This window comes from Nanorana parkeri, unplaced genomic scaffold (genome assembly GCF_000935625.1).
Source record: "Nanorana parkeri isolate BGI_ZX_2015 unplaced genomic scaffold, ASM93562v1 scaffold318, whole genome shotgun sequence".
Taxonomy (NCBI): Eukaryota; Metazoa; Chordata; class Amphibia; order Anura; family Dicroglossidae; genus Nanorana; species Nanorana parkeri.
Genome location: NW_017306586.1, coordinates 431,307 through 450,030, shown reverse-complemented (window position 1 = coordinate 450,030; position 18,724 = coordinate 431,307). Strand labels below are relative to the sequence as shown.

General features: G+C 40.9%; 1 protein-coding gene across 1 annotated transcript in view; it reads right to left on the bottom strand.

Annotated features, from left to right (window-relative positions):
- TPH2 (tryptophan hydroxylase 2) overlaps nucleotides 1-18,724 on the bottom strand; it is a 151,341-nt gene that overhangs the window by 90,378 nt on the left and 42,239 nt on the right. The window contains exon 7 of the mRNA XM_018558059.1: nucleotides 8,013-8,148. Coding sequence (XP_018413561.1) covers nucleotides 8,013-8,148 — 136 coding nt within the window. The remainder of the gene's footprint in view (nucleotides 1-8,012; nucleotides 8,149-18,724) is intronic.

The following is an 18,724-nucleotide window of genomic DNA, read 5'->3' as shown; positions in this document are numbered from 1 at the left end:
TTACTGTTTCCATATATGTATTATATACAGTCATGGCCAAAAATATTGGCACCCCTGCATTTCTGCCAGATAATGCACCACTTTGGGCAGAAAATTGTTGCAATTACAAATGTTTAGGCATTCTCATGTTTACTTCTTTTGTTTGTATTGGTATAACGCAAAACTCCAAAAATGGACTGGACAAAATTATTCGCACCTTCTTCAAATTGCAAGAAATAATTACATTCCAAGTTTGTGATGCTCCTGTAATTTGTAATTAAACTCACCTAACAGGTGCTGACAATATAGAAATCACACCGGCAACCAGTTAAAATGGTACACAATTGACTCAACCTTTCTGTTGTGTGTCTCTGTGTGCCACACGGATCATGGAGAATAGAAAGAGCAGCAAAGAATTGTCTGGGGATTTGAGAACAAAAATTGTGGAAAAGCATGGACAATCTCAAGGTTACAAGTCTATCTCCAGAGATCTTAAGGCCTGGTTCACACCTAGGCGTATTGCATATGCGCGTCTGTCGCACGTTTTTTTACCGCGATTCGCGGTAAAAAAATAGCGCAACAAACGTCTATGGGGAAAAACACTGACCCCATAGTTCTCCTTTAATGTTCCTGTGTCCACTGTGCACAACATTTTCAAGACGTTTACAGCCCATGGCACTGCAGCTAATCTCCATGGACGTGGATGAAAGAGAACAATTGATCATAGTTTTGCAATGAAAGATTGTTTGAATGGTGGATAAAGACCCTCGATTAACTTCCAGACAAATCCAAGTTGACCTTCAGTGGCCAGCAGTGAATCCAGATCTGAATCCCATAGAGCACCTGTGGAGAGATCTCAAATCAGCAGTTGGGAAAAGGAACCCCTCCAATCTGAGAGACCTGGAGCAGTTGGCGAAAGAAGAGTGGTCCAATATTCCTGTAGAGAGGTGTAAGAAACTCATTGACGGTTACAGGAAGCGATTAGTTTCAGTTATTTTTTTCCAAGGGCTGTGCTACCAAATATTAACTGAGAGTGCCAATAATTTTGTCCAATTTTGTCCAGTCCATTTTTGGAGTTTTGAGTGGAATGTGCCAGGTTTGGCTTTTTTTTCCTCAACTTTTTTGTGTCATACCAATACAGACCAAAGAAATAAACATGAAAATGCCTAAACATTTGTAATTGCAATAATTTTCTATAAGACTCACCTTAAAGTTTGTAAAATTACTTTTTGAAGAAACCCACACATTTACTTCCTTTAATAAACATATGACACATAATAGACATAACGTACATGTGACACATTACTTACTATGCTTTGTGAATATGTACTGCGTATCACCCATTTCACAGAGTCTGCCTCCTAAACTACAGAGGTGGAAGGGTTTCAGGAGGCAGCAATGTAATTGGGATATGTAGTCCTTAGAAATTAAAAGTAAACCACACACTGTAACTATTACAATGCTGATGTTATAAAAGGAAAGTATACATTGGAACATAAGATCTCCTTTAATATTGTTTGCTTTTGTTAACACTGTCTTTGTCTTAGGTTCCACCCAGTGGCCAAACTTTTTATCAGTGTTTCAAACACATCATCTCACACTCAGAAGGAGGAAATAGGTGCACCCTGGAAAGACCAGACTTAATTTTGATGACTGCACATGAAGGAGAGCCCAGCCATCATCTTGTGCATATGTTTGGTGGAGAGCATCCATTTTATCCCTTATCGACTATATATTGATTATTTTTATATATATATACTGTATGTACAGTGGTACCTTAGTTCACGAACTTAATTCGTTCCACGATTCTGGTTGCGAACCGAATGAAACTGTGATCAGACCGCGATCTCGAACTGAGGTACCACTGTATTTATTATTTCTTCCTAGTTTCACCCACTATGTTCTTGTTAATAAAGCATCATGATTTTCTACACGCAGTCTGGCTTTTTGAAGTATCCAAGAGTTTTGCTTCATGCCAAGCTACAAACAGGCCAAAGGGTAACCTGTAGCAAACAGGCCAAAGGGTAACGTGCAGTAACAGTGACTCTGTCACTAGGAAAGCAAATTTCATACAGAAGTACTTTGTGAAAGACTAAGTTGAATACTTACCTTTCTGGCAGGCAGTAAATCAAATCTGTGCTCTCTTGTAGAGCTACAAGCACTGCTTCCAGGTGACATTTCTGGGTCAGACAAACTGTCCCCTGCTGTGTGCTGTGGTTTCTCCTGCAGGCTGCTACATCGCTACTGTTTCCGGTTTACTCGCAGCCTGTCCCTAGCCCACCTCTTTCAGTCACAGGATTTCAGTTCTTTCAATTATCACATGTGGATGTTACCTAGGGTGGTCTGCATGCAAATGACGTCTGCCTAGGTACACCCACTGCTCCAGACTGATATGCACCAGGAATTTTGATATTTCCATAAATCCTCCCCGGAGCTAGCCCACTGTTTGCATCAGGGCTAGGTCTCTTGGGAGAAGTACTAAGACAGGGTGCAGTGATGATTTTAGACAGCTATGTACAGGCCCTGCTGGCCTCTTCCACCTGGCATGATCTGCCTGCATTGCATAGAGAGCACATGATGATGTCACTGAATTTAAAATAAGGTATGTAATGAAAACAGAAATGTTTTATGTAAAAAATCATTAGCATATGGTGAGGGGAGGAAGGAAGAACAAAGTAAGGCAAAATATAGGCAGGTTAGACTTCAGCTTAAACGCTTAGGGGTCTATTTATAATGAATTCACAGAGCCATTTTCCCTGCAAATCTCTGTGAATCTTCACTTTGTGTGAATAGAGGCAAAACTAAATGTAATTAGTATGGTTTCTTTTCAGGTTGGATGTACCACATTATGGCTATTAGATGGAGCTGAGAAGCATAGGAATGAAATACTTATCCGCCTAGTGATCATAATGCAGTATTACATTACATTATTCCAGAGCACTTCCGGGTGGCACTGTGGAGCTGGAACCTGATGCTGTAGTTCCAGTGCTCGCCTGCAGGTGTCTGCCAGCAATTAGTCGCCACCTGGTGCTGCTCTGGGAGGGTATTTAACCTCTCCCTGCTGTGAGGCCTGTGCCCCAGTATTGTTGCCGTATCCTGTCACCAGTATCCTATTGCTGCCTTGTACCCTGACCCTTACCCTTACCCCTGAGGTTTCCTGATCTGTGGCTCCCGGCCCTCCTCTTGTTGCCCTGCTCCCCAGGTTATAACCAGCCCTGTTATTTTCTGTGGTTGATTTGCCGTTTGTATATAGTGTGGCTCTTGTCTGTTTCTTGCGGGTGGTGGTGGGATTGCATATGTTTATGTGGTTTGACATATCTATTGAATTATCATTCACAAAGATTGTTGTGGTATTTGCAGTGTGGTCACATATTCGGTTCACCTGTATAGGTACTTGCACGTGGTGTTGGGACACCCATGCTCGGTATCGTGACACTATCTGTCCAACTATATACATATTCTCTCAATATTCTAGTAGTATTTTTTCCTTTTACTTTAGTATTGATACTATTAAAAAGGATTTTAACCTATCACCCCACCTCTGTGACACCACTTTAATGAACTTTGGAGGTCATTGAGCTTGGTTGATGTTCTATCATGTCTTTGAGAAGTGCCTGCCACCACAACTCCTATGCAAACTGGAGTCATCTGACTGCTCCCTCCCAACCCCCATTCTACCTGGACCCTATCATATTGCCCCTCACCTTTTGCCTCTCCCTTCTCCTTCCCTCACTCCTTGGCCAACTCTGTCTCTGCTGCTTCAACATTTCTTTCCTCTTTTTCATCTTCTTTCCCCTCTTGCTATTGCAGCCCTGTTGTGATAACATAGTGAGACCATATTTTGCTGGAAGCCCGCTCAATTAATTGTCTTGCGGCTTCCCATAAAACTGATGTATTTACAACGTAACTGACTTTGAAGGTATTGCACTGTACTACAGAAACTCCTTTTTATATTTGGATATCTGCTAAGTTCTCTGTGCCACTGTATTCTTATCTTTTACTAAACACAAATCAAATTATTTTTAATTTAAAAAAAAAAAAAAAAAGGATGCTATGGACAACATATAAAACTGAAATGACAACAGTCAAATATGTTTTATAACGCATTATATTATTATGTATTGTAACTACCCAGTTTAAAGGTTAAATTCCGGTCAAACTACAGAAACGTGTTACTTTTATTTTTCTCTGTACCCTTGCTGAAAAATACCAGCTGTGTATCAGATTTGTGATCAAATGAACCAGATACATTATGAGATACCTACCTGGTATTTGGTACATTAAACTGCAGCTGTCTGGGATTCCAAATGAGGATATTATCGTCTTGTGTGGAAATGTAATTTTCTTTTTTTTCTACTTTTAGCCAGTAGACTTCAGATGTATTTAAAAGCAGAAATATAGCATGAGCACAGTAATGTAGCCTGTGCCCTATCCACGCGTTATCTGTCTGGCGCACTGCTGCAGAATAAGCATGTATAAATAATACACAGAAAATGCCACGTGATGTACCCACAAATATATAGGCACTTTGCTATCCACTTACAAACTTCCAATTACATTTTCAAAAGCAATTTAAACATTAAAAGCTTGTGTTAATCAAGTCCATTAAATGGAAATATGAAAGCTAGTATAAATATGGAAAATTGCAATAGATGCAAAAATAAAAACTAAACTGCAATTATTTGGAAATACACAGCAATAATTTAAACTATGTTTCTATGGTGCCTTGATTAACTAATTGTATCCCCAGCTCAAAATTTGCATTCCGTAATTTAGAGCCGAAAGGGAGGCTAGTTAGTACAGGAATATGGCACTAGCAGTTTAATTTGAGTTTCATTAGACATTCTGATGCCTCTTCTTATTGTTATGGGCACAAATACATTCCTTTGCAAATATAATTGCATCCCTGACTACCTGGGAAGCAAATTATATTCTTGAGACACTCTGGCAAGCCTTGTCTTAGTTTCATAAAAACGTCAAAGTTCGTGTAACCACCCAAGGTGCTGATTATGTAGATTATACACTTATACATAAAAATCCTTCCTGCCTACTACTGTTTCAGAAACAGAATTATATTAAAATTCTAGGAACAATGAACAAATACAACCATTTTTATTTAATAGCACGCTAAAATGTGCACAAGTGTATCCTTATCCATAGCAACTGATCAGATTCTATTTATTATTAATGTGGTTAAGAAAATAAAGCGGAGCATATCACTAAATCCAATGAGTTACATGTTCTCTATGCGTTCTGCATAAGTCATTAAATATGCCCATAACAGTTTGACTGTACCCAATGAAAAAGGAAGTACTATTGCCCTCATGAGGTTGCAGTGTTCAGGAAATAGATGCTGAATGCAGCGTGTCCAAGAATGTGGTTATATAATGTGTAAGGGAACTTTTCTACTATGAGATAGATAGATAGATAGATAGATAGATAGATAGATAGATAGATAGATAGATAGATAGATAGATAGACAGGCAGCGAACTGGGTAACAGATAATTCCACAAAGTGCCTTATGGATAATCATTAACTGATGCATGGTTGAGCTCAGCTGATCCTTTTTAACTCTCTCCATCCATATGAGATACTTATCAGGTCAGACTGACAATCAAAATTTCTAAAATTTCCCAGAAGGACTGGTATGCCTGAGCACATTTGTAGACAATTGGAAACCCCTGAAGGTGTCTCAGTTAAATGAGCTTTATTAAGCTTAAAGTGTATGTAAACCCTAAAAAAAATTAACTCCTCCTATTTGCTCCTTTTTGCCTGTTAAACATACTATTGGAGGCATTTTGTTATATCCGTTTGACAAGTGCGGTAAAAACCTGTTTATCTTTCCAGAATTTCCAAACTGTTTTATGTCCTCTGCACTCTCCAAAAGACCAGATCCTAGTTCTTATTATGGGCTGAAGACTGATTAGATTTTATGCCCCAGAGGTATAAAAGTGTGGGTGGTTAAGTAGTTTAGCAAAAGATACCTGAAGGGCTGACACCACTCAAAAAATGTGTGTGTTGTCAGCCCAAAAAGGGGCTAAGCCCTCATTCACACGAGTAACATCGGCCACTCCCAGGAGGGACAGGTGCTGCGTGTGATTGCATGCAGCAGCCGATTCTTCTCTATGGGAGTACGCAGCCGTACGCTCACCCGAACTGCACATCAGTGCAGGTGTCCGTACTCGTAAGCTGACAGGATGCATCCTGTCTGCGTCTCAGCAGGGACACCCACACGGACGTGCAGTTCGGGTGAGCGTAGGGCAGCGTACGGCCACGTACCCCCATAGAGAAGAACAGGCTGCTGCGTACAAATCCCAAGCAGCACCTGTCCTTCCCGGGAGCGACCCGATACGGCCATGCAGGCAGCGCGGATTTGTACGAGCCGGCTGTTACTCGTGTGAATGAGGGCTAACACTGTGCATTTCAAGCAGATAGGTATTTTCAGTAAATCTCTAAGTTCACTGCAGTCAGTAGATACATCATTAAATATTCAACTATCTCATCAGGCTACACAAAGATTGGTCACACGCATAAAACTTTTATCTTTGTTAACAAAAAAGGCATGTGACTCTGAATGGCATATTTTCTTTTCCTTAAAATAATAATTTCATTTATTTTTCATCTCCTTTCTGCATCTCCTGTCTACATGCACTAGCTCCAGCTCAGTTGCACATCATTGCCCCGAATTAGTGTATCAGGAGTGCTGCATAATTGAATCTTGCAAACAGAAGTTACAGGCTTCATTCACATTTACACTGTAACACTATTGTCATGATGAGTTTTAGTGCTTATGTCAAAATGAAAGAATTGTCCTTTGATCTAATTAGTTCCAGCGTACCTGCAATTGTAATAAAAAAGTGTTTTTTTAATTAATAAATGTTTGTTCCAAGTTAATCTCTTAATACCCTTAGTTATGCCTAATTAATTATCATTTTGTTCCCTCATTTCCCTATATTTTGCAGCTGGTAAGAAAATCGAAAATCTCTTTCATTTACTAAATTGAAGGAACAAATAAATATAGTTTTATCAGCAATGAGTGTCGGAATAAGTTCCTTCTCCCCTGCGGGTTTGGAAATGTTGCCAAAGGAACAAATATGTCCTACAAAACCCTGCTTCTTATTAATACTGCAACCCTAGCTGAACTTTATGATATCACATTTAAAAACTAGAGACATTCATAACAAAAAAAGGGGGGTTTTTTTGCAGATTTTCAAGGCATTACAAACAGCTCTGTGGTCACAGATATTCATGGCAATGAACAGAAGTCCAAATGGTGGAAGGATGCAGACAGGATGCTGCTGTGGCAGTTGCCAAAGTGGCATGAAACTAGAGTTAGGGACCTAAACTCTAGTGCTAAAGTAGGGTTTATGTGAAAAGCTGCACCTCCTCATAAAAAATAATCTATGCAATTTTAACAGATCATATCATTGCACTGTATTTGTTGTTGTTTTTATATTATTATTATTATTATTATTTTATTATACTACATTCTGGATAGTCTCTGCATACTCAGATATTTGGGCATATATTGTCATTTTCCATCAAATATATTTCTGACCTCCTTCCAGGAATATAGTATATAAAAAATTTGGGCTGACTGCACAAAACCCGGTTAATTCATATCATTATCGTTGTGAAAGACAGTTAATTTGGACTCAAAACTTGGATTCTTACCCATGTGAAATCCCAAAGGTTAGCTCTAGACAGAAGTGTTAGTCTTAAATTAGTCTTCAGATGCAGTCTAAACATAAGAGTCTAGCTAGTGATGCATGGGCGCTGCCTTCAGTACAAAGAAATAACTGCATCTAGGAAAAAGAATTTGAAACATGTATTTTCCTATAATCAAGTGAACCCAACCTCTATTGATTTTTGTGGATAGAAAATGACAGATGTTGTTCATTAGTCGTATTGTGCACAGAGGAACCTTAGCATAATTGGATGTGCTATAATTTAAATGCTGCATCCTCAGCTGCATATTAATCTCTGCAGCCTGATTTCATGGCGCTCCAATTTAGAATCACAAAATACTTACGGTTCAGGTGTGTAGAGAGGATCTGATCCATGCCTGATGTACTGGGTGCAGTGAAACACTCTATAAGCTAGTCCAGCTAAGAAGTCTCTTGGGGAGAGATAGCCAGCAACTGGTCGCACAGTGAATCCAGATCTTTCTAAATAAATGACAAATAAAATGCCTATTTTACAATCAAGCAAAATGCTGGGGAAAAGACATTCCACAAATGCCTTATAATAAAACAGGGAATTAAGTCCACTGAAATGATCCTATTTGGACTGAAAATATTGTTCCCTTGTATCCCCATTGACAAATCGAATACATTTGTTTCCAGTGGTGCTGGAACGGCCTTGGGTCTTCTAAGCTTTTGAAATCGCATGAAGCACTTTAGTTCTGTTGCTACCCAAGTCATGGTGAATAATAATGTGTATATCAAAACCCTTGCCCTGGGCTGTTAAACATAGAAGGCCATATGCATTTTCTTCACACTAATTAAGATAATTTTAAGGTAGAGCAAAGGAAAACAGATACCACAGAGGCTTTATTACACATACATATGAAACGGTTAGTGCTAAAAGGGTCCATAATAATCGTCAGAAAGTTAGAATTTCATTTAATTTGATTTAGAATATATCTTAAGGCAGGATAAAAAAAGTTAAGCAGTCATTGAAGTTATTTACCAGGTTAAAGGAAACTGAAATATATTTTCAGTGGGCATATTTCAGTTGTTTATTGTGAAGTCTAACTGAAAGTAATTTTATGTGTCTTTCACATTTTATGTGCTCACTATCCAACTTTTATGATGGTATTTCATATAAAATTGTAGATATTCACTTTAATGTCTATCTTATAATATGTATGTGCAGTGAGCATCATTGCTGTAGGATTGCACTGATAAAGGATTACCAGTTTATAGAGTATTGTTTTCTACCAGTCTGACTGAGTGGCTTGTATAAAAAGACGTGAACAATAAAGCACAGTCAGTATGACATTACCATGCATGAAGTGTGACATGTATTTGTAATACGTAAGTACATCTTTAATTATAAACTAGACACAGAATCAAGTTTTTTGGGGATTTGTGGATTTAGGATGATACCATTTATTGACTAACTAAATAGACTGTTCAAGCTTTTTAGCCAGGTATTGCCTAAAGTAGAGGCCAGCAAAGCTTGCACTACAGTCTATTTAGTTAGCTAATAAATGGCATCACCCTCAGGCAGCGATTTACATAGGGACAGCCCTGGATATAATTATACCACATGATTCTGTACAATGCTTCTGTAAGTGACAGTGCCTTCCATTAACTCTCCGCACACCTAGTAAGGTATACTCATTATCCTTGCTCCTTCAGTGCCTCCGTGCTTCATCTGAGAACTTGCTCCTTGAACTCTCTTGCACGAGTGGGCTGAGGCTTACAAGTATGAGGCAGCATGTGATCTCTCTCTCTAAAGTGTTTGGGCCCGAGTCCCCAATCACCAGGCCCAAACACTGTCACATGAGGGGGCAGTGACATCATCCAACTGGGTAAGCTCGGACAACATCCAGCACCAGACCTTATTCAAGGTAGGCTCCTGCAGTGAGGAGGCAGCAAGGGAACAGGATGGGTGAGTATAAGTATCACTTTGGCCTGAAAGAGCATGTTAACCTGAATTGTAAAACAGTTACCTAACTCAGCGCTTTTGGCATATAGCAGACACCCACAGATGGCTATACATAATATCCTATATGCCTATACATTTCTAATGCCCAGACTTACCAAGCAATCTAAATACATTTCCTGGGCTTGCGGGTCACAAGCCCCTCTATGTATTTTATCTCTGTAAACTTACTAGTTCTAGCTAAGCAGCTAAAGATGTAAAAGGGGTCTGGTTTGAAATAGTAAATACAGTGGCAACAAAAAAGTATGCGAACCCCTTGGAATTAGCTGGTTTTCTGCAGTAATTTGCCATAAAAAGTAGCTCTAAACCACACCTCCAAACTAATTTCACTAATTGAACTCAAGGTGTGCACGCTACTGACTCCAATTAGTTTCTATTGAAGTAATTAGTCTATGAGTTCACAGACTTTTGCCTCCACCACTGTGAATGTTTAATGGGTGTGTTCATTAAAGTCACGAGAAATTAGAATTGTTTGTGACTGCAGAAAACTAATGAATTCCAAGGGGTTCACATACTTTTTCTTGCAACTGTATGACAATTTTAGTTTTATAAAAACATTTTTTTTTCTAGCAATAGACCAGTATTAATAGAAAATCAACCCACTGTGCTGAAAGTTTTCTCTGCTTTCAAACAGTCTAACCATCTGTTTGCATGTTTTACAATAATCTAATGCTCACACACAATACACATGTGCATGCCCTGTACTTCGAAACGCTGTTGCATTATTATGTGCCACCATTGCATGTTTTTTTTGGAAACATACAATTTTTTTATAAAGAAAATTGTAATTGTTTAGGGAATCAGCTTCCATAAGAATCTTTTTACAACCAATGAATCGTTTGTACAGATCCTGCATTCAACGTGAATAGTGCTGAAACTGAAAAGAACTACATCTGACCATATACCCTTCTAAAGACACAATCTTGATTCTGTGACATAAATTTTAAACTACCTACCTCTTTAACATGGTGTATGTACACTGAGTGGCCAGTTTATTATGACCACCTGACGTTTGTAGGCAAATTAGCTATAATTTCACGCTGAAGTTGCTAGAGGGCCAGGTCATTATAAATAGGGAAGCAGGTTGTTTACCACAACAGTAGAAGTGATTTTTTTCTGAAGATATGGGTAAACAACGCGATTTAACAGCCTTTTTTTTTTATATCAACATTTTTTTATTTCATATTCAAACAGTACATTAAACAAATAAACAATTGCATTTTAACCACATACATATACACAATAAAAAAATAAATAAATAATAACTAACATTCACAATATCCTACCTCTACAGTCTTCCAATCCCCCAGAGGAGAAAAAAAAAAAAAGGTGTATTTTTTTCTTCCCATATCTTGTGTCAAATTCGACAAGGGTTAAATCCCTTAAATTTTTATTGTGCCATCTTTCTCCTTGTGGGGTGTCCTCTTTTATTATTTTTAAAACTATATTTTATATGCACGTACATATATATGTGTGTCTCCCTCTACCTTCCTAAAACTAATCATACGTAGATTATCCACTAAATATCTATATCTTTGTGTAAGTGTCCTTAACAGTGCCAAACCTGCCCTATAGCAGGTATAATTAGTATGCCCTCTTATCCTATACCTGAAGTCAAGATTTAACAGCCTTTGAACGTGGGATGATTGTTGGCGCGAGCCATGGAGCAAGTATCAGCAAAACAGCAGAATTCATTAAATGTTCAAGAGCAGCTGTTGTTAAAGTGTTTAAAGACTGGACCGTCAGCCAAAAATCTGGGTCTGAACGTGCGAATTGTGGCCGTCAGCGACTAGTCAATGTTAGGGCAGAGCGGAGAGTGGCAAGACTAGTACAAGACAACAGAAGGGCAACAGTGCAGTGTCAGATTCCTCGCATCCCCTTTCACCATCTCGTGGAGTCACGAGGCGGCCCAACGCAGTCATCTCGTGGAGTCATCTCGTACTGATGGGGTGGTCATAATAATCTGGCCACTCAGTGTATACTTTTGTTGTGTTTTAGGATAATGTCTTTGATTAAAGCAGGGGAGATGGTATTTATATAACGAAAGCACGCAGAGAGAATTCATACAGAGAATAGCACACATCTTTGACCTTGTTTCTGCACCATTGTAATACTGATAATTGTTGGTGGCTACACTGGCTGCATCAAGGGCGGAGTTACCCTGTATGCTGGAGTGGAACCCAATAGCCGTGAACAGAACTGGGTACAAGTCCGTGGTGAAGGTACAACACAGAATGCAGTCCGAGTCGAGGCAGGCAGCAGGTATCGAGAACAAGGAGTTAAGCAGGGGGTCAGTAACCAGGGAGTCCGAATGATGGGCAAGGAAAGCAAGAGCAGGGAAAGGAAATAATGCTTCGTAGCTGCACCGGATACAGGCAGAATAACTCAGCAACAAGTCAGGGCTCTGACTGGGATTTAATCCAAGCAAGGGCCAGGAACGCCCACGTTGTCAGAGCAACAAGGAAGCTTCCAACCCTCAGGGGCCAATGGGCCGGCGAGGAGAGGTAAGTGTGTAAATGAGGCACCCGAATTGACTAATAGGTCACAGTAACGCCATGTGTATGTGCGCGTACCCGCAACCCTACCGCTGGGCACCAAGACAACACAGCATAGGTGTCTCTACAGGGGGGCAAGGTTGCCCCCCCCCCAGGTTATTCCTTGCCCCCCGTTTGCCCCCCGCTGATTCCCCTTTAAAATGGCCACCGCCACCGCTGCACTCTCTCTTCTTCACTCCTCTCTGCCGAATGCTGCCCACTGTACGGCAGCTAGTTAATGATCGGGTGACAGCTGCTGCATGTACACGCCTGCATACCACATGTAATTGTATGTAATACGATTACATGCAGTTACAAAAACAATCACTATCTCTGGATACACAATTGTGTAACCAGGGATAGTGACAGAGATTCCTAACTACATGCAATCTTTTCACATAGGATTACATGCGGTGTGCAGGCGTTCACATGCAGCAGCTGTCACCCGATCATTAATTTGAATGGGTGACAGTTGCTGCTTGTAACATATGCAGACATTAACACTGTAAATGTAAATGTGTCCAGTGGCCCCCGACTAAATTGAGTTTGAGACCACTGCTGTATGGGCTCCTCAGCAGTCGGCAACCACTTGTATCTTCCTCCGCTAACCCCAGCTGCTATTGGCTAAGAGGTAGAGTACAGCACTGCCATTGGCTGCTCATGTATTTTAGCAGAGTAGGGACAGAGAAGACGCATCAAGGCTGCTTGGGGCTTCACATAGGAGAAACATCGCTGTCCCCCACCACCACCACCCGGAGAGGAAGAAGGGGGCATGACAGAGCACATGATCTAGTACATCAAAACTGTAAGTCCCTTTCTATCTTACACCATTGTCCTCCGCACTTTGCATTACACTGCTGTCATCCGCACTCTGCGTTACATTGCTGTCCTCCGCAATCTGCGTTACATTGCTGTCATCCGCACTCTGCGCTACATTGGTGTCATCCGCACTTTGCATTACATTGGTGTCCTCCGCACTTTGCGTTACATTACTGAGCTCTGCACTCTGCGTTACATTACTGACTTCCGTACTCTGCGTTACATTACTGACTTCCGCACTCTGCATTACATTACTGAGCTCCGTACTCTGCGTTACATTACTGAGCTCCGCACTCTGCGTTACATTACTGACCTCATAAAAGGTCACAAGCCCTCCAACATGTAGAAAAGTCATTGTTTATTGACTTCACAAGTATATTTATCTGTTTTGCCTGAGGAAGGGACTTTGCTGTTCCAAAATGTCGCTCTGATGATGTGACACCTGTGAAGTCATTGAACATTGCCTTTTCTACATGCTGGAGTGCTTGTGACCTTTTTGAATTTTTCTAATTTATTTTGCGGAGGCATCCGCTGTCATTTTAGCACCCACCCTACAATTAGGGTTTTCTGTCCGGCCAGAAATGCACTGGGTGTGTATGTTTTTTGAACATTACTGACCTCCGCACTCTGCGTTACATTACTGACCCCCACACCCTGCGATACATTATTGACCAATGCACTCTGCATTATAACTGACCTCTGTCCCAATACTAAAAACCGATACCAGCACTTACATTTTTCAAATTGACTTAGGTGTCTTAGGTCCGGCACTTGCTGGGGACCTTGCGGCAGCCTTCTGTGGAGCAACGCAATGCCTGCTTACAGCGCTTCTGCCACCCGCACATCTCCCCTCCCCACCCCTCCTGACAAGCTCTGCCCATACATTAGGCCAGAACCCCAAGGTAGAGCAGCAGCACAGAGTATGTGGCAGATGTATATACTATTATTCCGCATTGCGCTATGTTTTGCTGGGATTTGTAGTCCTCTATAGCTGATGGTATTATTCCGCAAGGCTGCATAATATGTTGCTGAGAATTATAGGCTTCTATAGCCGGTGCCATTCTGTATTGCTGTATAATGTATTGATGGGATTTGTAGTGCTCTGTAGCTGGTGGTATTCTGCATTACTGTATAATGTATTGCTGGGATTTGTAGTCCCTCTACAGCTGGTGGTATTTTGCATTACTGTATAATGTATTGCTGGGATTTGTAGTCCTCTCTAGCTGGTGGTATTCTGCATTGCTGTATAATGTATTGATGGGATTTGTAGTGCTCTATAGCTGGTGGTATTCTGCATTACTGTATAATGTATTGCTGGGATTTGTAGTCCCTCTACAGCGGGTGGCATTCTGCATTGCTGTATAATGTATTGCTGGGATTTGCAGTCACTCTACAGCTGGTGGTATTCTGCATTGCTGTATTATGTATTGCTGGGATTTGTACCCAATACCTGAGGAAGAAAGAAAAACTCTTGAAAGCTTGCCTTCTAAGTATTAGGTTAGTACAATAAAAAGGTATCATCACATACCGCATTACTCTCGTATTTTGTAATCTTGTTTATATATACTTCTTTAGTTTTTTTCAGTGGTATGATTTAGTGGTGAAAATTATTAGTCCCCCCCCGTTTTGACTGTGGTATCTTATGTGCCACCCCATATATTGTTCATAGAGTCGCCACTGCAACACAGGAAGGACCCTACGCCATGCCTGCCGACACCCAGGTAAGGGGGCACCCCTGGCCCCTGGCATATTGATAACGCAATCTAAACTACTTAGCCAAACTCTAGCCAAAAATGTATTTGTGTTGATATAGTGGGGAAGGGTTAGAAATCTCAGCTTTTTGCATGACCATTTGGCAAATTTCCTCTAAATTCCTGTGACAGGGAGTCAGGTGGGACAAGAAGTCTTGGGTAATGTCTTTAAAGAGGACAGAGACAGATGCAAATACACATTTTTTTCTTAGTACAATGAAAAAAGGTTGAGGTTTTTATTGCTTTTTGCGCTTTATGTCTCGGTGACCTTGGTGACCTTCACCTCTTGTCCTGCTTATACAAGGGGGCCACTAAGAAACACAGTGGAAATCTTTCCAATAGAGTCACAGATGGCAATAAAACCTTGGTAGAGGTTCCAACCCTTCCTCACTTTATTCAAATTAGAAAGAAAAAAATTTAGCTGGAATTGGACTTTACGAAAAAGCTATTATATTTATACATGTACTGTGTATAAGAAAAGAGCAAATAAATGTAAATATATAGTATATTTAACTGACTATTCTGCTGCACAGGTCTTTTGAGATTTTCTGCTTTGAATAAGTAACAAACAGCATGTTGACAGAATTTATGTAGCAAAAGTATTGACTTTAAAACTAGTTTCATAGTACACAGAGGATACTGCAGTTTAGTTTACCATGCCACCAATGAATGTAGTAACTGTTTTTCAAGTCCTGATTATCTAACTTTCAAAGGTTAAGAAGCTTGTTTGCAAAGATATTATGAAAACAGCTTGTTTATCCCAACTACAGAGTAAATTGAACACCACGCAGTGACATATGACAATGACACCAAGGGAAAGTGGAATGGCTGTTGCCATAACATCACAGTATGGTGAGATGCATGCAAAATATACAAAACAAAAAAATTAAGCATAAATATATTTAATATATCCCAAGCTGATTAAGGAGAGAGAGAGAGCGAGAGCAAAAGAGAGAGAGAGAGCGAGAGCAAAAGAGAGAGAGAGAGAGAGAACGAAAGAGAGAGAGAAAGAGAGAGAAAGAGAGAGCAAGAGAGCGAGCGAGAGCGAGAGAACACTACCTCAAGTACGGAAAATTCTTTGCAATGCCTCAAGTCTGGAGGAGGCCTAATACTGATTGAGGAGGAGAACCATGGCTGCTGGAGGTGCCTGGAATGGAATAGACCTCAGGAGCAAGGCTTGTGTCTCTCCTACTGAAGATCCTGTAGTGACGTACCTAGGGCTGACAAAATCTGGAGCAGATTTACACTGCAACCAATCAGCTCCTCTGTCTCATTATGAAATCTTACCTGAGCTAACTAAAAAGAGATGCTGATTGGTTGCTATGGGCAACTGCTCTGCATTCTGTATGCTCCAGTTTTGATAAATCCCCCCAATGTCTTTATGGACCTGGCTTCGTATACAGGTGCACACTCATGCTGGAACAGAAAATGGCTTTCCCTATACTATTGCCACAAAGATGGAAGCACCCAATTGTCGAAACCAGGGGTCAGCAACCTGCGGCTCCGGAGCTCTTTCATCCCTCTGCTGCGGCTCCCTGTCCAGGGTATTCAGTCCTGAAACAGCTGTTTGGTCCTGAAATGTCACTTCTATCCGACTTTGTGAGTGGGGTGGAATGTGAGATCGCACTCACAGAGTCGGATAGAAGTGACATTTCAGGACCGAACAGCTGTTCTAGGGCAGATCAGTTCTCCTGCACATACAATTTGCGATGCCAATCTGCCCTGGAACAGCTGAAAAAAACGTTGGAATGCATGACCTACTGGCAATTACTCATTCCGCCGCCCAAAAATTACATTGAAATGTGTGACCACGTCACCGGTCACACATTGATAGAACACCGGAATCAGGGGGGGGGTGAGGGGTACGGCCAGTACCCATGTGAGGGGTCTGGGCAGCCTTGGGGGGCCTCTTACTTGAGTATCAGCTGTACCAGGGGCGGCATGGCAGATGTGAGAGGGGAGGGCATGGAGGAGGCCAGGCCCCAGCAGGTTAGAGGAGTTGGGAGGAGGTACAGGAAAAGGGACCCCGGCGACCAGCCCACCTGAGGCCCTGCACAGCCCACCATAGAGAGTCTCAGATGGGCTGTGCAGGATCTATGGTGGGCTCTGCGGTGTCTCAGGTAAGTCCAGAGCGTTACTAAGCCCTGAGTCCAGTGCGTTACTAAGCCCAGAGTCCAGTGCGTTACTAAGCCCACATATACCTATATACATGCTATACATAGCATAAAAGGTAAAAAACTATATATGCCTTCATTTTAGATGTCAAAAGAGTTTTGTGGCTCCCGGTGTTTTCTTTTCTGTGGGAAACGGGTCCAAATGGCTCTTTGAGTGTTTAAGGTTGCTGACCCCTGGTCTAAACTGTTTGTATACTTCGGCAGCGCTGAATACTGAAAAATGGCCTGGCCAGGAAGGGGGTGAAACACTATGGCCTTCAAGTGGTTAACAGCACCCTTCACTAAAAACACTTAAACTCAATCATGTGGAGAAGTGTTCACACGCATTTGGCCATATATAGTGTATATGCATGCACCGGATCGATATGAAAATTCTATGTTTGCTGTAGGTTCTCTGCAGTAGCTGGCTAGGCGTAAATGTGGACAGCCACACCAAAAACAACTGAGAGCGGTACCTTAGCCGAGATTAGTAAATCGATTTACCTTTTACTGCAAGTCAAAGCAATCAAATCAAGCAGATTGATGAAACAAGATGCTTGCCAGATTTATCATGATTAAGCTAAATATACATGTGCTCGATCATGCAAACCCAGCATGCAATACTGTATGCGTTCAAACTGTGATTTGTATGGAAAGTATTAGATCTGTCTGATTAGCACTGAAGCAGATTCAGTCTGTTCTCCCAAGCCACTGGTTGTAGACTACAGTTTTAAGATGTAGAGCCTGCAAGTAAGAATGATTTTAAAAAAATGTGTTCTTTTGTAATGAACACGAAAGACTTTTATTTCTGGACTGCTTATACAAGAAGAACATTGGGGCTCAAACATAAAAACTGAGAGATAAAATATGATGGTGACCATAGTAACCGAACATTTGATGACTTTCATCTTCTAATCTGCACAAAACCAGGACAGTCAGAATCTTATTAGTTGCCTCCACTTATACTTGTCACCCAGGTTTTTTTATAGAAGACCTACTAATATTGATGACAAATTACCAGCAGTATGATTATCAGCATTGAACGACAATGCCACTTCTGATGAGCAATGGCATACTTGGGTACTAACTTTTAAAACACACCAATCAATGGAATTGACAGGTTAAAAAGCAATTACTAATTTATAGGCATAACTTGCAAATCAATTAATTAGGTAAGGCTTCCTGGCATTATACTGTTTCATAGTTCAGAGAAGTTAAAGCTGGGAAACACCTCCATCACATTCCACAAAACAATATGTGGTACCTCTCTATAGTTTTTTGAGGCCTCATGTTGTATTTAAGGTTGCACTATGGGAGTTTGTTGCGTTGACCCTTTTAGTCAAACATTGGCTTACACCTTTATACCTATTCTTTGCCGTAACACATTACACTTTGTGTAGTGCGTTATAGTGCCATTTATTTAGACTGGTACCCCAATCTACAGAACTACAGACGATAAAATGTCAACTATTGTAGTGCGCTGCGTTAAACAAATGTTGCATTGACTTTTTTTGTCCATTGACATGCATTAGAAGCTTATTTTTAGTAAATGGGATGCCTTGAAGCAGAACTAAATTCTGCACAGGGAAGTGGGTTCTCACCGTACTGAGCAAGTTTGCACACCATGCTTGCACATTTTGGTGCACTTACCTTTTAGTGTGACTCCTTTCCAGCGGTGACAGGTTTCGGATCCTGTTGCCCCTCCATCCAGCACTGCCATCTCCTTTGCCACTTCATCGGAGTCTTGCAGCCATTGATGATGTAGCTCCTGCGCATGCCAAGAATGCGTAAGGATGTATACTGCACAGAGTATGC